This window comes from Gymnoscopelus microlampas (genome assembly GCF_963454915.1).
Source record: "Gymnoscopelus microlampas genome assembly, chromosome: 9".
Classification (NCBI taxonomy): domain Eukaryota; kingdom Metazoa; phylum Chordata; class Actinopteri; order Myctophiformes; family Myctophidae; genus Gymnoscopelus; species Gymnoscopelus microlampas.
In genome coordinates this window covers 16515972-16533073 of record NC_139946.1, presented here as the reverse complement: position 1 = coordinate 16533073, position 17102 = coordinate 16515972, and the positions used below count along the sequence as shown (strand labels likewise).

Sequence of the window (17102 nt, the reverse complement as noted above, 5' to 3'; positions counted from 1 at the left end):
TTACTGTGCACCCAGTAGCTACCAGTTACAAAAATAAACATTATAACCACTTCCCCACTTAAAGTTGATGAACTGAATACATAGGACCACAATGGAAACAAGCCCCCAGGAATTGTTAGTGTTATCCTCTTAGCTTTAATGTCAGACGGTGCGTTTTAACTGCGGGCAACTCTCGGGCGATGCCGGGCAACATCGCCCAAAAGATAATGAAAGTCTATGAGAGCCGGCGATCGGGCGAAGTGGGCGGGGGGGGGGCGATGAAAGATGGATTTTCTTTATCTTTTTGGACGATGTCGCCCAGTATCGCCCGCTGTTAAAACGCACCGTTACTGTACCACGTGCTGTTTACATTTCAAACTAATAAAGTATCAATCAATCGACGTGTTGCGACGCGTTGTGAGCTTGTCGATCAGCTATTTTCAGCTAAAGCTTTTCCACCACAATCGGAGAAAACAGAAAAGACTATTGGCTATTTTTGCTATTTTGAAGAAGGAAATGCAGCTAGGTGAGCCTCTCTATAATGGCTGCACCGGTGCAGCGTGGAAGGCTATCTTGAACGCTCCACCACAGTGGGTCAAAGGGACTGTTTATCACTGCAAAACAACTACATTTTTACCATTCTATTCTCCCGTTGATAAGTTGTTGCAAGTGTGTGCGTGCACGTGCGTGGTGTTTCAGTCCATCGCTCTCTGTCTCTATCTCTGTCTCTCTCACACACACACACACACACACACACACACACACACACACACACACACACACACACACACACACACACACACACACACACACAGGCGCACACACACACAGTTTCCCAACGTCAGTACGGAGCTTCCCATTGGTCCACAGACTTATCGACAAACAGGAAGGCCTGTGGATAACGGCAGCAGCGCTGGCGAAAAACAAACAGGGAAACCTACAGACCTGGAGGTCAAAACCTACAGGGACGTTACGCACGTTTTCTCCCACATTCACATTCCAAGTCTCAGTGTACATTACAGATGCAAAGTGCAGTCAAACACATAACAAAAATACGTCAACCAACCAACCAACCGTATTTCACTGCTATTGTGTACAGATATCAAACGACAGGGTCTCGCCCAGCCTGTGGCTTCTCAGCACCTTTTCTTGGGGGGGGGGGGTCTGACTGCTTATGAATATATGTATGTGTTTACCGCCGTGTGTGTTTGTGCATGTATGTACAAACACTGTACGAGTGTTTATCTGTGTGTGTGTGTGTGTGTGTGTGTGTGTGTGTGTGTGTGTGTGTGTGTGTGTGTGTGTGTGTGTGTGTGTGTGTGTGTGTGTGTGTGTGTGTGTGTGTGTGTGTGTGTGTTTGTATCTAGAGACATTTCAAGCTTCTATGAGTGTCTGTGCTGTACTCTGTGTGTTTATCTAGAGCAATATTTATTTATTTAATTGTGTGTGTGTGTGTGTGTGTGTGTGTGTGTGTGTGTGTGTGTGTGTGTGTGTGTGTGTGTGTGTGTGTGTGTGTGTGTGTGTGTGTGTGTGTGTGTGTGTGTGTGTGTGTGTGTGTGCGCGTGTGCGTGTGTGTGTGTGTGCGCGTGCGTGCACGGCCTCTCGTTCTGTGTGGGAGGTCTTTACAGGTTGTGGCAGAGAGGGGCCGACAGGCTCTGTTTCTCAAAGGCCCCTGTTGGCCCCCTGACAAGCCATGAGACAGACCGCCGCAGGGCCCCACCCCTGCGGCGGTCTGTCTCATGGCTGGTCAGGGGGGCCCCCACCTGCCCTGGAGCAGAAAAACTTCCGCCAGCAAACAAATCAAACGCACCCCCGACAGCCACCCTACTACACCCTAACCAACAACCACCTCCTCCACCCCCTCCTCCTCCTGTCAGCCGTATAAAACGACAAGCCTGCAACATATTCTGCCCTGTGGCCATTCACAATTAAGGGCAATTAATCTATCTTTGCATGGCAGCTTGATGGCAGAGGTGGGGGGATTGGAGGAACAAACGTTAATAGTCTGTCTTTGATTCCATCGTTCCTTCCTGGACTGTGTTGCTTTATCTTGTTGTTCTCAAACATTATACATTTATGTCAAGGCAACCCCGAATTGATGTATTTGGCCGCGGACCCCCATCTGAAAATCTCCAGAAATATTCCACATTTTTCTGAATTGTTCAAAGATTGTTGAATAGCCAGAATTGTAAAATAGTGGTTATAACTAACTTTGTTAGGGACCCCCTGGAACCCCCTCAAGGACCCCTGGGAGTCCCCGGGACCCCCACTTCACTTGATTATGCGGGATCCGATCATTGATGAAACACAGGAATATGTGTCTTCAGTCAGAGGGCTGTGGGTTTGAGCTGGTTGCTAATGGCTGCTCAAGACGTTGGCAATAGAAGAACCTTAGATAATTTGACTTGTTGTGAATGGATCAGCGACTCGATGCCTTGAAGGTATAAGTGAATGTAAAATAAAAAAGAGTGGGCAGTGTGTGTGGGCATGCACGACTGCCAGGGGTTAAAACCAAGCAGTCTGGATGTGATTTGCATACATTTTAATGTTCCATTCTGGTGCAAGTAAGTGAAGCGTTTTGCTTAGAAACCAGATATCAGCATAGGAAAACGTATCACCAACTACATTGTTTAGATAAACATTTAGCAAACAAAATTATGTTGCTTTTTAAATGATGGCACTATAGCGCTTTCAGAAACTTGTTTAACTACTTATGCCCTATTATGTACTTCTTCGTAGGATGAATAACGAACAGCTCGTACATCTGATCATTTTGCTAATTCCTGAAGATATATTAAATCATTCTTTTTTACTTTTCGCCAATAATGACATTGGAAGTGGTTAATCCTTTAGTGATATCAAAATGATATCACTAGGCAACATGAACCCCTAACCACCCACCCCAAACGGACATACAACCTTCAGAAACGGAGCCCCCTCATTCTATGTCTGGAAAAAAAAACTAGTTGATTTCAAATATTTTCTTTGAGCAGAAGAAGAATGTGGGGTTGGCCCCTGCCCGCCCGCCGCTGTCACTTCTGGATAATTCTGTTTGAACAAGGGTTCTGACCCGCGTTCAAATCAAACACAACGCCATCAAAAAACGGACGGGCCAAAAGTATCATCGTTACCACTCCTTGCTCCCCGCTTGCCAAAGCCCAACACTTAATCTATCACACCGTCTGACCATTTTAAGTGCACATGCGGACGGGGCCCGTCCGTGCGCTTAGCCAAACCCCAGCCTGATTCACACTCACTGTCTAAACAGCACCGAGCTATTGTTGGGTTTTCAGGAACAATTGTACAAATGAGAGGTTTCGTTCAAAAGAGGGTATACATATACACACACATACACACCACTTTGGAAATGAAATGGTATACTCGGCTGTTCACAGCTCACCATTTCAAAATAAAACACAGATGGTTATGCTCTGAAATGTTAGCATTTTGTGGGTACAGCTTCTATACGACTCAATCATGAGTTCTGTCTTCATGCCCTGCGATCATTTTGTCAGATCATTTCAAACAGTGGAATCTCGTTTCACTCCGAGAGGAACTGGTCAAATGTAAATCAGTTCAGAAAAAAGACTATTGTACTCCTCCCGCTGCTATAGGTTTCCAAGAATAATTTTCTAATGTTCTCATAACATCAGATGATTTCCATTGTGATTCAAAGATAGTTCTCATTGTAAAGTGATAGCATAGTCTATGTCGAGTGGATACTGTATTATATATATATATATATATATATATATATATATATATATATATATATATATATAAAAGCACTTAGATTATTCAGCTAAAACATTGGGGAGCACAACTGACTTCTATTGTGAATGAACAGACAAAGGATGGTGTCTGTTGTGTTGTGTTCTCCAGCGATGGATCACTTTGGCCAGAACGTTTTCAGCTCATGCATGTCTATAGAAGCTAAGCAGCAGTCATTCTCCAACAATAGCTGTCCTGGGGGTCCGCTGTCACCACTGGCATTCGGGAGGAGAGAGGGAATTTTTTTTTGGGTTCTTTTTTAAACATATTTCCCCAGCTCTCAGTTTCCATAATTGCTAACAGACAGGCTTGCTTCTTGAAAAATATGGTACACAAAATCAAATAATGTCACCATGGATCTCTTTCCCCCCCATGTTTACAGCTGTTTGAGGCATGGTTCCTGGACGCAGATCTCAGTGGTTGGCGTTCACTTATTAAATGGCCAAAAGAATTTGTTGGCCATTAATTAACTCCAAGTAGATGGACTGCAAAATAACAATATCCTTTTTTTTAAGATAAAGGCCGTCTAGAGTATTCATGTTGGGGTTTTTAATGCCGCCCACACATCAGTATGCTCTGAAGTTGGCATTACTAGACTAACCAGACCGGTTTGATTTAATTTAACTCAACTGTGAATGTTGTCAATGTGTTGTTTTTGGCCCCGCTGCGGTGAATGCTGTGTGATGTTTTTGGTATTGGCCTTGCAAGGCTTGAATGTTTCTCTCAGGAATAACACATGGCATTGTCCAGAGTGGCTTAGAGTTTACAGAGAAATGTCCTGTTGCCAAACGGTCGCCCGTTTGATCCCCGCGCTACAGCTAGCCAGTGTGTCTGTCGACAGCCAGTTATCCTGTCGGAATACCCTTGAACAAGATACCCAGCCCGTCCCTCGCTCAATCGCCGTGTCACTCTGGACAATGGACTTGCGATAAATACCTCAAATCTAACGTTTATTATTTCACGCTATCAACTCCTTATGAGCAGCTCCAGGTCATAGGCTCCTTTTAACTACTTGATCCCTATTATACTCTGTCGTACAACAAATGGCAAAAAGAGTTGTTTTCGCTATTTAGGAACCATTTTAACAATAAAGGTCAGAGCTTTGGAAAAACAAAAACTAAAATACTTTTGAAGATTTTAACTCTTATTATTAGCTGAGCTGATACAGAAACCCTAAATGAAAAGCTGAATTATAGAATCGTATTAAATGTTCATTCAGGGGGAAAAAATAAGTTCCACAATAATTCAGTTTCACCAAAAGGACCCAGTGAAAGTGTTATCTTTTTGTCTACCTAAGATTTAATTTACTCACTAACCTGTTATAATTTGTAATTAAATCTTAATATAAAGGAATTTGTCTGCAAGAGACATTCTGTGAACCAAAATAAATATTGATGACCCCACTAGTCGTCATGATTTTGCATTGTTAATGCTTTTGAAAGATTATGGCATTTCATTCATTTCATAGATGCATTTTCACATAAACTGCCTTGGAATATTATAATTATGCGTGCGTGCGTGCGTGCGTGCGTGCGTGCGTGTGCAGTACATGCGTGGTGCATGTGATGTGTACCTTCCAGCTTCATGCCGACAGTGAGGCATTTCTGGAAGCGACAGTAGGGACATCTCTTCCTCTGGGTCTTGTCGATCTGACAGCTCTGGTTCTCGATGCACGTGTAGCGTTTGTTGTTCTGGACGGTGCGCTTGAAGAAGCCCTGTGGAGGGAAAGCAATTAAGATGTCAACACAGCATGACCCTCCCTGCTATACCCCCCCCCCCCCACCTCCACCAGCAGCAGTAACCCCACCCCACCACCCCCACCCCAGCATCTGTAATTGGCCTCATTCACAGCTCACACCCGGTCTCGAGACGACAGATGCAGAAGGACATGGGATAAGCGACCGGCACACACATACTGGTCGCTTACATGCTACAGTGCCGTGGTTATCAACGTGGACCACGAGGATATTGTGCAAGTGGATCCCTAAATAATTGGCAAAACACACGGCCTATTCTGGGCGCCGTCTTACCCATTATCCCTAAACTTCTTTGACATTTTTTACTATTTTGAAAAACATTTTCAAGTAGTTCAAATAGCCAATCTACATCGACACATTATGAGCTTGTAGATTTGCTATTTCAACTATTTGAAAATGTTTAGGGATAATGGGTAAGACGGCGCCCAGAATAGGGCCCTATCTTGGCCCTATCTGGCCCTACCTTACCGCCCTTATGCCTAAACTTTTTTGGCATTTTTTACTATTTTGAAAAACATTTTAAAATAGTGAAAATAGCCCATCTACATCGACACGTTGTGAGCTTGTAGACTGGCTACTTTGAACTATTTTATTACTATTCGTTAAAAAAGGTTTAGGCATACGGGGTAAGGTCCATGATAGGGCCCTAAGATTTGAATGATAATATAACATTAATATTTAGGAAGATTAATGTAAAAAGGTGGAAGTTTTTATTGTGCTACCAATAAATAAGAACTTAAAGTATAAACTACATTGGTTCCATTGATCCGAGTCGGAACTCAATCGACTGATTGATCATTAAAATAAACATGCTCTGAAAATGCATGCGGTGGGTCTACCGTGTTAAGATGGGTGGGCCGCGAAAGCTTTTGAAATGTTCAAGAGGGCCCCTGACCCCAGCTATAGTGTAAAATGGACCTGTTGCTGTGCACACATACGCACAGAGCACACAGCGCACACACACGCACACACACACACACACACACACACACACACACACACACACACACACACACACACACACACACACACACACACACACACACACAAACATGCAGGAACTTATACAATTATAAGATAGGCACACGTAGAAAACGTAATTACAGTTTAGAGCGCACATGGACACACACACACACACACACACACACACACACACACACACACACACACACACACACACACACACACACACACACACACACACACAGTATTACATTCATACACACTGCAAGAAGACCAAAATCACTTCTTCAAAAAGGTTATGAATTCAACTATTGTGATAAAAACAGAATCTAACGTTTTCCTTTGTAAAAATGTTTTACTGCATGTGGATTGTTTGCTTTCAGCTCACTCAGACAAAAACAAAAATACAAAGATAACATTCACTTAAATAGTCAACATGCTCATAAATGTTACTATTACTGCATTACAAACTCCTTCATAATCCTTTATAATATTTGAAGGGGATGAAAATGTAATTCTAACAGTTATTAAAATGATATTTGTGATTCACTCTCCCATATAAAGACTGACAGATTTTACAAACACATCGCTCTATCACCCAGAGCTCAATTATTGAAAAATATGAGCATAGGAGTCCGAAAAATCCAATAAATTATATCCATAATTCACAGTTCCGGGATTACCGAGATTCATACCTGCAATGTGGAATTAATTATTAGTAGCAGTGGGGAGGGGGAAATCAAACGTGTGGGGGGAGGGTGTATTAACGTATTCTAGATCCATAACCTAAGGGGAGAATCCTTAAACCTGCTCTTCTGTGTGTGTGTGCGTGCGTGCGTGGGTGCCAGTGTTTGTGCATTTTTCTTTTTTTTAGGTTCTTTTTAGAATTGCTACCGTCAATATCTGGCAAAACACAGATTTAATGGAGAATCTGCATTGACTGACCTGTCTGTCTGTCTATTTGTCTGTCTGTCTGTCTGTCTGCCTGTCCACACCACGTTTAAAAAACGTGAAGTGTGCCGTATCAACTTCCAAGAGGTGAGGCAACTGTGCTTCGAAGAGACAGAAGTTTCTCTCCAATTTTCCATTTATAGTACACGGAGGGAACATTGCTGTCAGTCTAAACCAAACCTGTAGCACGGATGCTGACCTTTTTGCAACATGTGTAAAAAAAAAACACAGGACATGAAGTCTTATGTTTACTGTAAGTGAGAAACAACTCAGTTTCTCTTACAGTATTATGCTCATTGTGTGCAAAGAAAAGATTCTGTAAAATAGGGTTACTGCCTCTCTGCATCGGCAAATTGATTCTCTGTATGGGTACAAGTCCAATAATTGGAGGCTATAGTTCAACCATGAGAAATCACGGGTGGATCATGAACCATTCAAACCGATCTGACAAATTATTTAAAACATCATTTGTTCTTTTTTGCTGTAAATCTGATGAATCTTTGAGAAGTCCTGGTTTCTTAAAGTGCTTCCCCCTCGCTCACTAAAAAGATGCTGCACTCAAACTATTTGGCAGGGAAATGATATGCATGCAACTCTGATCTGATCGACAGGCTTCCGTTTGTTTTCAAAACGTGAAACTCCCCAAACCTGGACAAAGAAACAGGGAAGAAAAAAATGCAGAGAAATGCCCCGGTACAAAACGGATCTGCATACAATACATTTTGCTCTTCCTATAATGAGTGCAGATGCAAGCTATGAAGGACATGCGATCCAGCGCTCTGCACGTCCCAAGACCACAAGGAGGCCGTAATACACTTGAAAATAGCCAATCTACAATCTGAAGATCTGTTATTTTCAAACAAATCTTGTCAATTTTGGGTACATTTTTAATATTTTTGAAACATTTTAACACAAAGCTTGTATGGGGTGGGGGGCCCTGGCACAAAATATTTTCAATTCACGCACTTTAAAAACATATTAATTTAGGGGGGTCCTTGACATGAACGAGTTTGAGGAAAACTGCACTGAATATCTCTACAACACATGTTATCAATGCAAACAGCCATGCGACCAACCGACTGCATTTTGACCTGCACTGCAAAATCCCAAAATGCCTCCCCCTTCGTCTGAGAATCCGTACTGTAGCGTACAAACAGTAACTATCTGCACATCAGCGTGCACTGTAAAATATAAGGTAGGAAAAACCCTGACCCACTAAACTATACGCTGTCAGAATTGTGAGCGTTCATTTAACTCTAGGAGATGAATTGCCACCGGATTTTGCAGCGAAACAGGAAAAACAGAAGCAGGGGAAAAAAAGATCCAATAATTACCCTCCCTAACCAGTATACCACACATAATTCTACCTGCGTGTTTTTTTTTACCCAAGCGACCGTGAAAATAATATCCTGCCTTTTTCCGAGGTTGTTCTGAAAAATTGAAATCAACAGCGGGGGGGAAAAAAGGGCTGGCAAATATTTTGGAGCCATGCGCACATTGTACCCTCTGATGATACATGCACAGTAAAATCCTCAGTGTTAATTTAACTCTGTGTGTGTACAAATGTAACCAAGTGGACCCGTAAGGGTCCATTTGGTTACAAATGGATAAATTAACACTGAGAATTTTTAAGAGTAGTCAAATGCTTTTGCCGACTTAAAAAGTACCTCACACATGCACAGCAAAATGTGAGTGTTTATTTGTCTCTCGTGATTTAAATTAACATCCAGGATTTTACTCTCTACCAACTTCAAATAGAGACTTTGAGTTTGGTTTGCAAAACAAAAAATAAGCATCTCAAAACAGACAAGAGAACTGACTGCTAAAAACTGCATTTTTACAAAAGAAATTGCACAATTAGCAAATGACTCAGAACAACTGAATAAAACAAAACTGTCTTCTACAAATACAAGTAAACAACACAAATAGTGTAACACTACACTATTAAGTATGAGTAAAAAATAATACAGGGCTGCTCTCGAACCCTGAACCATATGGCACATCATGAGAGAGCGAGAGAGGGAGAGAGATGTGAAGCTTGTTGATGTTTTGCTAACATGTACGATGTGGTTATTGGTTCGCTTTTAACAGACCTCCTGTAATGAGTACTAACAGGACTGTACGAGTGTGTGTGTGTGTGTGTGTGTGTGTGTGTGTGTGTGTGTGTGTGTGTGTGTGTGCGTGCGTGCGTGTGTGCGTGCGTGCGTGCGTACGTGCGTGCGTGCGTGCGTGCGTACGTGCGTGCGTGCGTGCGTGCGTGCGTCAATGAAATTGTTTGTCTATGAAATTGTTTGTCTTAGTTGCTGTCCGTGTGTGTGTGTGTGTGTCTGAGTGGTAATGCCGGCCACGTCGACACGCTTTGGGGGGCAGCGTTTATATGTGCATCTACACACACTCACACACACACACACACACACACACACACACACACACACACACACACACACACACACACACACACACACACACACACACACACACACACACACACACACACACACACACATAAGCACACAAACACACCACACGCACAAGTTCCTGTGTGCATGTCTGTGACAGAGGTTCAACTAGTGTCTCTTTGTGGATCTATGTGGACATTGAGCCACCTCCCCCGGTACACACACACACACAGCCACACACACACACAGACACACACACAAAAAAACACGCACGCACGCACGCACGCACACACACACACACACACACACACACACACACACACACACACACACACACACACACACACACACACACACACACACACACACACACACACACACACACACACACACACACACACCCACACCCACACACGTCTCCAACTCCGCTTTCATCCAAAACACACTGTCCCCTTCCACCACCCGCAACCCAGCCACAGCTCCAATTTGACCCTGATAAAGGAAACCTATTCACAACTGTGTTTTGGTGGGTGGTGTGTGTGTGTGTGTGCGTGCACTCCTGCATGCATTCATGTGTGTCTACGTGTCTGTGTGTGCGCATGCGCATGCTTGCCTGTCTGTGTGCGCGCATGCGTGCGTGTACGTGTATTTGTGTATGTGTGTGTGCGTGTGCGTGTGCGTGTGTGTGTGTGTGTGTGTAAGACGGGATTTGGGCCACATCCTATTGCAAATAACGGAGGTTTCCACAAAACTCGTCGGAGGGTTTACCCGTATGACATGTTTAGTTCCATCATGAATGAGATATCCCTCGTTAAAGAAAAAGATAAATAAAGAAATACGAGGGGGTGGAGAGGGGCTGTACAGCATCCGCTACTCTTACAAAATGATGGATTACCACCAAATTAAAACAAATCATTGTGGCTTTTTTAAGAGCTGGGAGGTTAACGTCAGTAGGAAGAAGGATTCTTTGTATTTTAGAGAGGCCTCGTCGTGAGTACGCAGTAGAATCCTCTGTGTTAATATAACACGCTGTGTGTGAACAAATTAACACTCTCAGAGTTAAACAGCTGAGCAATTTTACCGTGTACTGTGCGTATAGCAGTTTGAAACTGATTTTGTCTTTCTTGCACACATTCGCCAACAGCTTACTAACAGCACACACACACACACACACACACACACACACACACACACACACACACACACACACACACACACACACACACACACACACACACACACACACACACACACACACACACACACACACACACCACACCACACACACGCACACACACACGTGCATGCATGAGCATGTGAGCACACACACAGCATTCCCCACCGCATCTCAGCTCAACTGACAGACGTGTCAAACGAATTTGACTCTGCAACAACACACACGCAACACACACGCACACACACTTACAACTTCGCACAGCAAACAAAAAAACCCTGAACGTTAATTTAACTCAGAGAGTGAACAAATGGACCCTTTCGGGTCCATTTGTTAACTCTCAGAGTTAAATTAACAACTCAGGGATTTTAAAAGTGTGTGAGCCACCAGAGCAAGAGCAGCAGCAAGCAGCAGCAGCAAGCAAGCGAGCGAGCGCTGGCATTGACAAGGCTCCCTTGAAGCACAATGCTCAACATCCCAAGGTCATAATATGGGGTAAAAATCTATAACATCTGCTTTGAATAATGACCACATAGACAAGAAATGCACAGCGCAGCGTCAATACCACAGGGCTTCCATTTTTACACTGAATAATGTTAACACAAAGGCATTCATCTTTAAGCTTAATTTTTTTTTTCTCCCTCCCCGGTACTGACAAACAGCCGGGGTCGGGGTGACAGGAGAGAGAGGAGGATGGCGCTTATTAGCGTGACATTGAGCATATGATCAGAGGCGGCCAGAGGGAAATGCATGCGGGGCAATTATATTGTTGACAGAGAGGAAAATTATAGATGAAACATCCCCACACTTTGCTTTACAATGACCGTATTCCGAGTCTATTAACTTGAGTGGTATATTATAGGAAAAGCGCTGTAAGCACAATTATAATATTGTAGGCACTTGATGAAACGTGATAACATTGTGTTGGAGGTTTTTTTTGTTTTTTTTTGTGTGTGTGCGGCAGGGCGGGCAGGCCCGACCAGGGGTGCACTCACTCAATACCTACACTGTGAAAATCCTCAGTCTTAATTTAACACAGGAAAAACATCGGTGTTAACTTAACTCAGAAGACTGAGACTGAGTTTATAAGCGTTTATATGTCCATTTGGATCCGAAATGGATCCAAATGGACCCGTATACGGGCGACTCTCTTTAGAGTCACAGAAGATTTCATTGTGCAAGGTTTTTCAGTAGACAGTCAGTTTAAACTTCTTATTGCTTTCGCTTGCTGCTTGCAGCAAAAAACGCTGGTATCCTACACTTATCATTATTATATACTTAGAACACTTTTCCATAGCTTAATAACATGTTAGTAGGAGTACACATAGTATGGTCACCGAGAAAAGTGAAAGTTGGACTAGAGTAACGGTTCTCAAAGTGGGATCAGGGGACCCCCCCTGCCTCGGGGGTCCTAATTGAGGGGGTTCCAGGGGGTCAAAGTAGCATCAGTTTAACCCCTCGAATCCTATATACATCGGCTATTAGAAAACAGCCGATCTACAACTATAAGCTTACAACTTGTGAGCTTTAGATCGGCTATATTCAAAATCTCTTGAAAACATTTTTTGAAAATGTTGGAATTTTCTTGTATGTGGCACAAAATATTTTCAGATTGGGGGGTCCGCAGCCAAAATACATATTCATTTGGGGGTCCTTGACATAAAAGAGACGCTTGAGACTTATTGGTCTAGAGTAGGGGGGGGGGGGGGGGTAATAGTGGGGTAGGGGGGGCTGGGGGTTGTTGAGGGGGGGGGGGGGGGGGTTTACCAACCTTGCAACTTTCACAGGTGAGGAGGCCGTAGTGGTATCCCGAAACCTTGTCTCCGCACACGGGACACATCTCGTCGAGGTCTTCGTCATAAGAATAGTCCATCATTTTAAAGTGGGGGGCTGCAAAATCCATGAGAGCACGCGCACGCGCACACACACACACACACACACACACACACACACACACACACACACACACACACACACACACACACACACACACACACACACAGAGTTAGAGTCTCTTTCAATGCAAGCAATTTATTTTCCAAATTACCACATGTTAATTTATCAAACTTTTCCTCCATAGAAGAAAAAAATAACAAGGGGGGGGATGAAGACAGAATGATTTGAGTTATTTGATGTGTAGGGTAATTTTGGTACTGGACGATCACAATATTATAGCCTATAACCCTATGTTTTGGAAGGGCTTGAAAGCACACTATTATCATTTATTTCTCTATGTTGGCGCTCTGGTTGCAGACAGACAGACAGGGCGAAACCAGCATGAAAGTGAAGCTCATAAATATTCATGAATCTAAGTCGTGGAATCGCGTGGGAAATGGTGAGATATTAGAGTTAAGGATTCTAGGAGAGAGAAGATTTTTTTTTCCTTTATCCTACCGCCCACGGACAAAATGAAGATATGCATGCAGAAACCTTAATTCTGCTCTTTAGGCAACAGAGATATATATATTTAACCCATTAAGACCTGAGGCCAATTCTAAAAGTGTCAAAAAAGTGTTCAATCAGTTTTCTGAAAAAAACTCAAACTTTTTTTCATGTCAAGGACCACCCAAAATGATATGTAGGCTATTTGGCCACTGACCCCCCATCTAAAAATATTTTGTTCCATGCAGGGACCTCCCTGAGTTAAAAAATGGTCACTTTAAACAATCTATATATTCATAGAATGGCACTTGGTGCTGCTCAATGAGCTTGTATATCTGCTATTTTTGATTAGCCCAAATTATAAAATAATGGTTAAAGTGGTTTAAAATCTAAAATGACACAGATGCGTTCCCGGATTGAATGGCTTTAGATATGTATTCGAAAATACATTCCAAATGGACTTGAGGAATTGAACTGTAACAATAGGCCAATTTCTACTGAGTCAATCACGAAAGTGATTGTTTTTTGTTTGTTTCAGTTTTCCCTGCGCGGTGTTAAACATAATGCACACACAGGCCATTGTAGTGCATTTGTTTTACAACTCGAAAGAAATAGTTGCATTTGCATTGATGATAAGAAGGACTATAATGGCAGCGTTAAGCAAACACCTGGCCTGGCATTTACAAGGATCGCAAACGCATTTATTATACAATAAAAAACACCACACGATCAAGCAGGAAAAATCACAATGAGGAACAACATTGTAAAAAAAAAAGAAGAAAAATGTTTGTTTACTCGACCCGCAGCTTCCAAAGGGCCTTGACAAAATATTAAGCGACTTGTTCAATTATAGGCTACTAGGCTACAACAATTCCCCAACTGGCTGCAACATTTTGCTCATACATTGTCATAGTTAAAAAAATAGCAGATCTACAAGCTTATAGTGCAGCACTTGGTGCCGTGCTATGAGCTTTTGCTCTTTTTTAATTCATTCATTCATAATTATTTGCCCATTTATGTTGCTGTTGAGTGGCTATCACTTTTAATCAAGCGCAACAAGTATATGAGCTGTGGTGAAGGCTTTTCGTTTTCTATGATTATTATTTATTTATTTCAATCTGTGAACCTGGGATCCAGATGGGTTATTTATTCCGATGCATTCCATTTAGGTTTGTGAGTGTTTAAAAAAGAATAACGAATATAAAATATTATTATTACCAAGGCCTCGTGCGTAGAGGCAGACTGTGTCCAAATAGTCCAATAACGGGATATCTCTACACCTGCAGCCGCTGTACTTCCACTCCGAGAGGCAAAAAAAGTAGACTATACCCTATCCTACAACATATTTAACACATGTTCATCCGTTCTAAATCCCTGCTACTTATTTTGTATTTTTTTTTTCACCCCTGTGCGTAAAACACAGAGATAAGGGTGGAAGCCACTCCTTGTCGTTATCAACTTGTCCATAAACTATAGGGTCGGTCTAATTGATCGCTGGGTTATATATGGCTGTGGAATGAATGAATGCATGAATGACCTGCTGCTGCCGGATTAGTTAATATCCTCACTTCAAAACCAACTGGAGGAAAACTTCCACAAGGACTCGTTTGAGGTTTACACAAAAATAAAAAATAAATAAAACACAAGGTCACTTTAAAAAAAATCAATTTATAGCCTACTCCTCCGTGATCTAGAGTGAATGTTCTGGTCAACCAAGAGAATAAATAAATAAAACATCTAATCATATCTTCATCAAATGTGCCACTATACCGTGGAGGCTAATATTTCATACACTGTGGTTTTATTTCAGTTTTCATTTATGGACATAACTTTAGTGAGATAGAATTGCAACAAAATATACATAGTGCTGCTCAGATGGCTGTGATCGCAACGTTAGAATAAAATACATCTGAAAGGCAACAACTGCTCGTTTATCTCAATGTGCATAATGTTTTTTTTTTGTTTAAATAAATCCAGATTTTACCGTGCAAAACAACAACAAAAACAAAAACACACACACATCACAGACCAATAGACCGGATTTCACTTGGAAACGATTTAACGATTTTGAGGGGGGGGGAATGGCACAAGCGCAATAAATTCGACTCTAGGCTAATTACTTGCTATAGAATTAATACACAACGTTGAGTGGTTAATTGACATTTTAACTCGTTCCCTGCGGGGTTTTCGTTTGATTTGCTACATTATAGAAGACGAGAGGAATTAATTAACTTGTGCTGTTTTGGTAAAAAGTGACAACAAGCACAGACCGATATATTTGACAGGTGACAGAATCACAGAAGCTAAAAAAAATTATAACAGGACGTTCTGGAAGAAAAAGAAAATATGCTACGACTAAGTTGCAACAAAACAGTTGACTAATAGGCCTATAGCCTATAATAAGTAAACTATAAAGTTAAAACTTTATACGCGAACTAGGCTACACGAGCAGGTTCTCGTGCCCCGTCAGTCAGTCTGTTTTTACGCACACGGGACCAAGGACCAACGGCACCTAAAAATCACCCAAATGGAAACCTTATCCCCTTATAACGCCAACCTCCATATAGTCTCTATTTTAATTTCTTTCCAAAGTGGGGTTTTGTTGAGGGATTCCCAAACGGACCCATATAAAGGTCTGCAAACTCAGAGAGTTGTACAAATGCCACCAAACGGACCCGTGAGGGTCCGTTTGGTGGCTTTTACACATCTCTATGAGTTTGTAATTAAAGGATTAGAGAACCATTGACTGCCCTACATTAGGAGCCTGTATTTTCTTTCTTTCCAAAGTGGGCTTTTGTTTAGGGATGTACAAACGGATCCTCATGAAGGTCTGCAAACTCGGAGAGTTGTACGAATGCAACCAAGCGGGGTCTATTTGGTGGCATTTGTACAAGTTGAAAGTAAACGATTAGAGAACCATTGAAATGCCCTAAATGATTGCTCTTACCTTGCATGTTCCTTGGCATGTGCCCGTGTTGTTCCCCATGCGATCGGACGACTCCCAGAGATTCCGTGTCGAATTTGGGCAGCATGACAGCTCAGCCCGGCCTGGCGGGGAGGACTGTCCGACCCGCCTGGTGTCTGTGGGGGGACACCTGGACGGGACGGGATTCCGGACCAAAGCGTCTCTTTTTCAAAGAGTCTCTTTTTTTACTCTGTGAGTGTGTGTGTGTCAAAACAAAACGATTCTTCTCTTCTCACACACTGGAGGACGAGGCTGAACTCAAGCGGTCTGTCGGGGGGTCTCGGAGTTTGTCTTCGGGTCGTCAGGCTACATAGCCGTTGGGGCAGCAGCAGTGCAGTAGCAGCAGCTATATATCTCCAAACCCCCAGCGCATGAATTATGAATTCATCTTTTATTTATTTCAGTGCTTTCCTATTGCGCAAAAAAGCCAAAGAAAAAAAACTGCTGTAAGCGGGTCGATAGCGGTGTGCGCAATTGCAATATCGCAGCGAAAACTTGCAACTGATTTGGGATAATGACGAGAAAGGGAAGAAAAAAAAGGTCAGATCTTGTTGCACGGACACTGGTAGAAATGAACAGGCAATAAGAAAGCAAAGCAACGGCGAAAGAAAAGCTCGTTTGGAGTTTTTTTTTGGAGGAGCAAAGAAAGCTGACTTGGAAAAAAACTCCCGTTTGGTTTGGCCTTTTCAACCCCCTCCCAAAACAAAAAAAAAGAAGTCTTTTGGACACAACAGAGCAGGAGTTACAGCGAACTGAACTGT

The 17102-nt window shown here is 42.5% G+C and overlaps 1 protein-coding gene across 1 annotated transcript in view; it reads right to left on the bottom strand.

Annotated features, from left to right (window-relative positions):
• Window positions 1-16586, bottom strand: part of nr5a2 (nuclear receptor subfamily 5, group A, member 2) — an 88087-nt gene extending 71501 nt beyond the window's left edge. Inside the window, exons 1-3 of the mRNA XM_084066284.1 lie at window positions 16324-16586; window positions 12766-12884; window positions 5324-5465 (exon numbers count right to left, since the gene is read on the bottom strand). Coding sequence (XP_083922410.1) covers window positions 5324-5465; window positions 12766-12884; window positions 16324-16408 — 346 coding nt within the window. The 5' untranslated portion in view covers window positions 16409-16586. The remainder of the gene's footprint in view (window positions 1-5323; window positions 5466-12765; window positions 12885-16323) is intronic.
• Window positions 16587-17102: the final 516 nt, after the last annotated feature.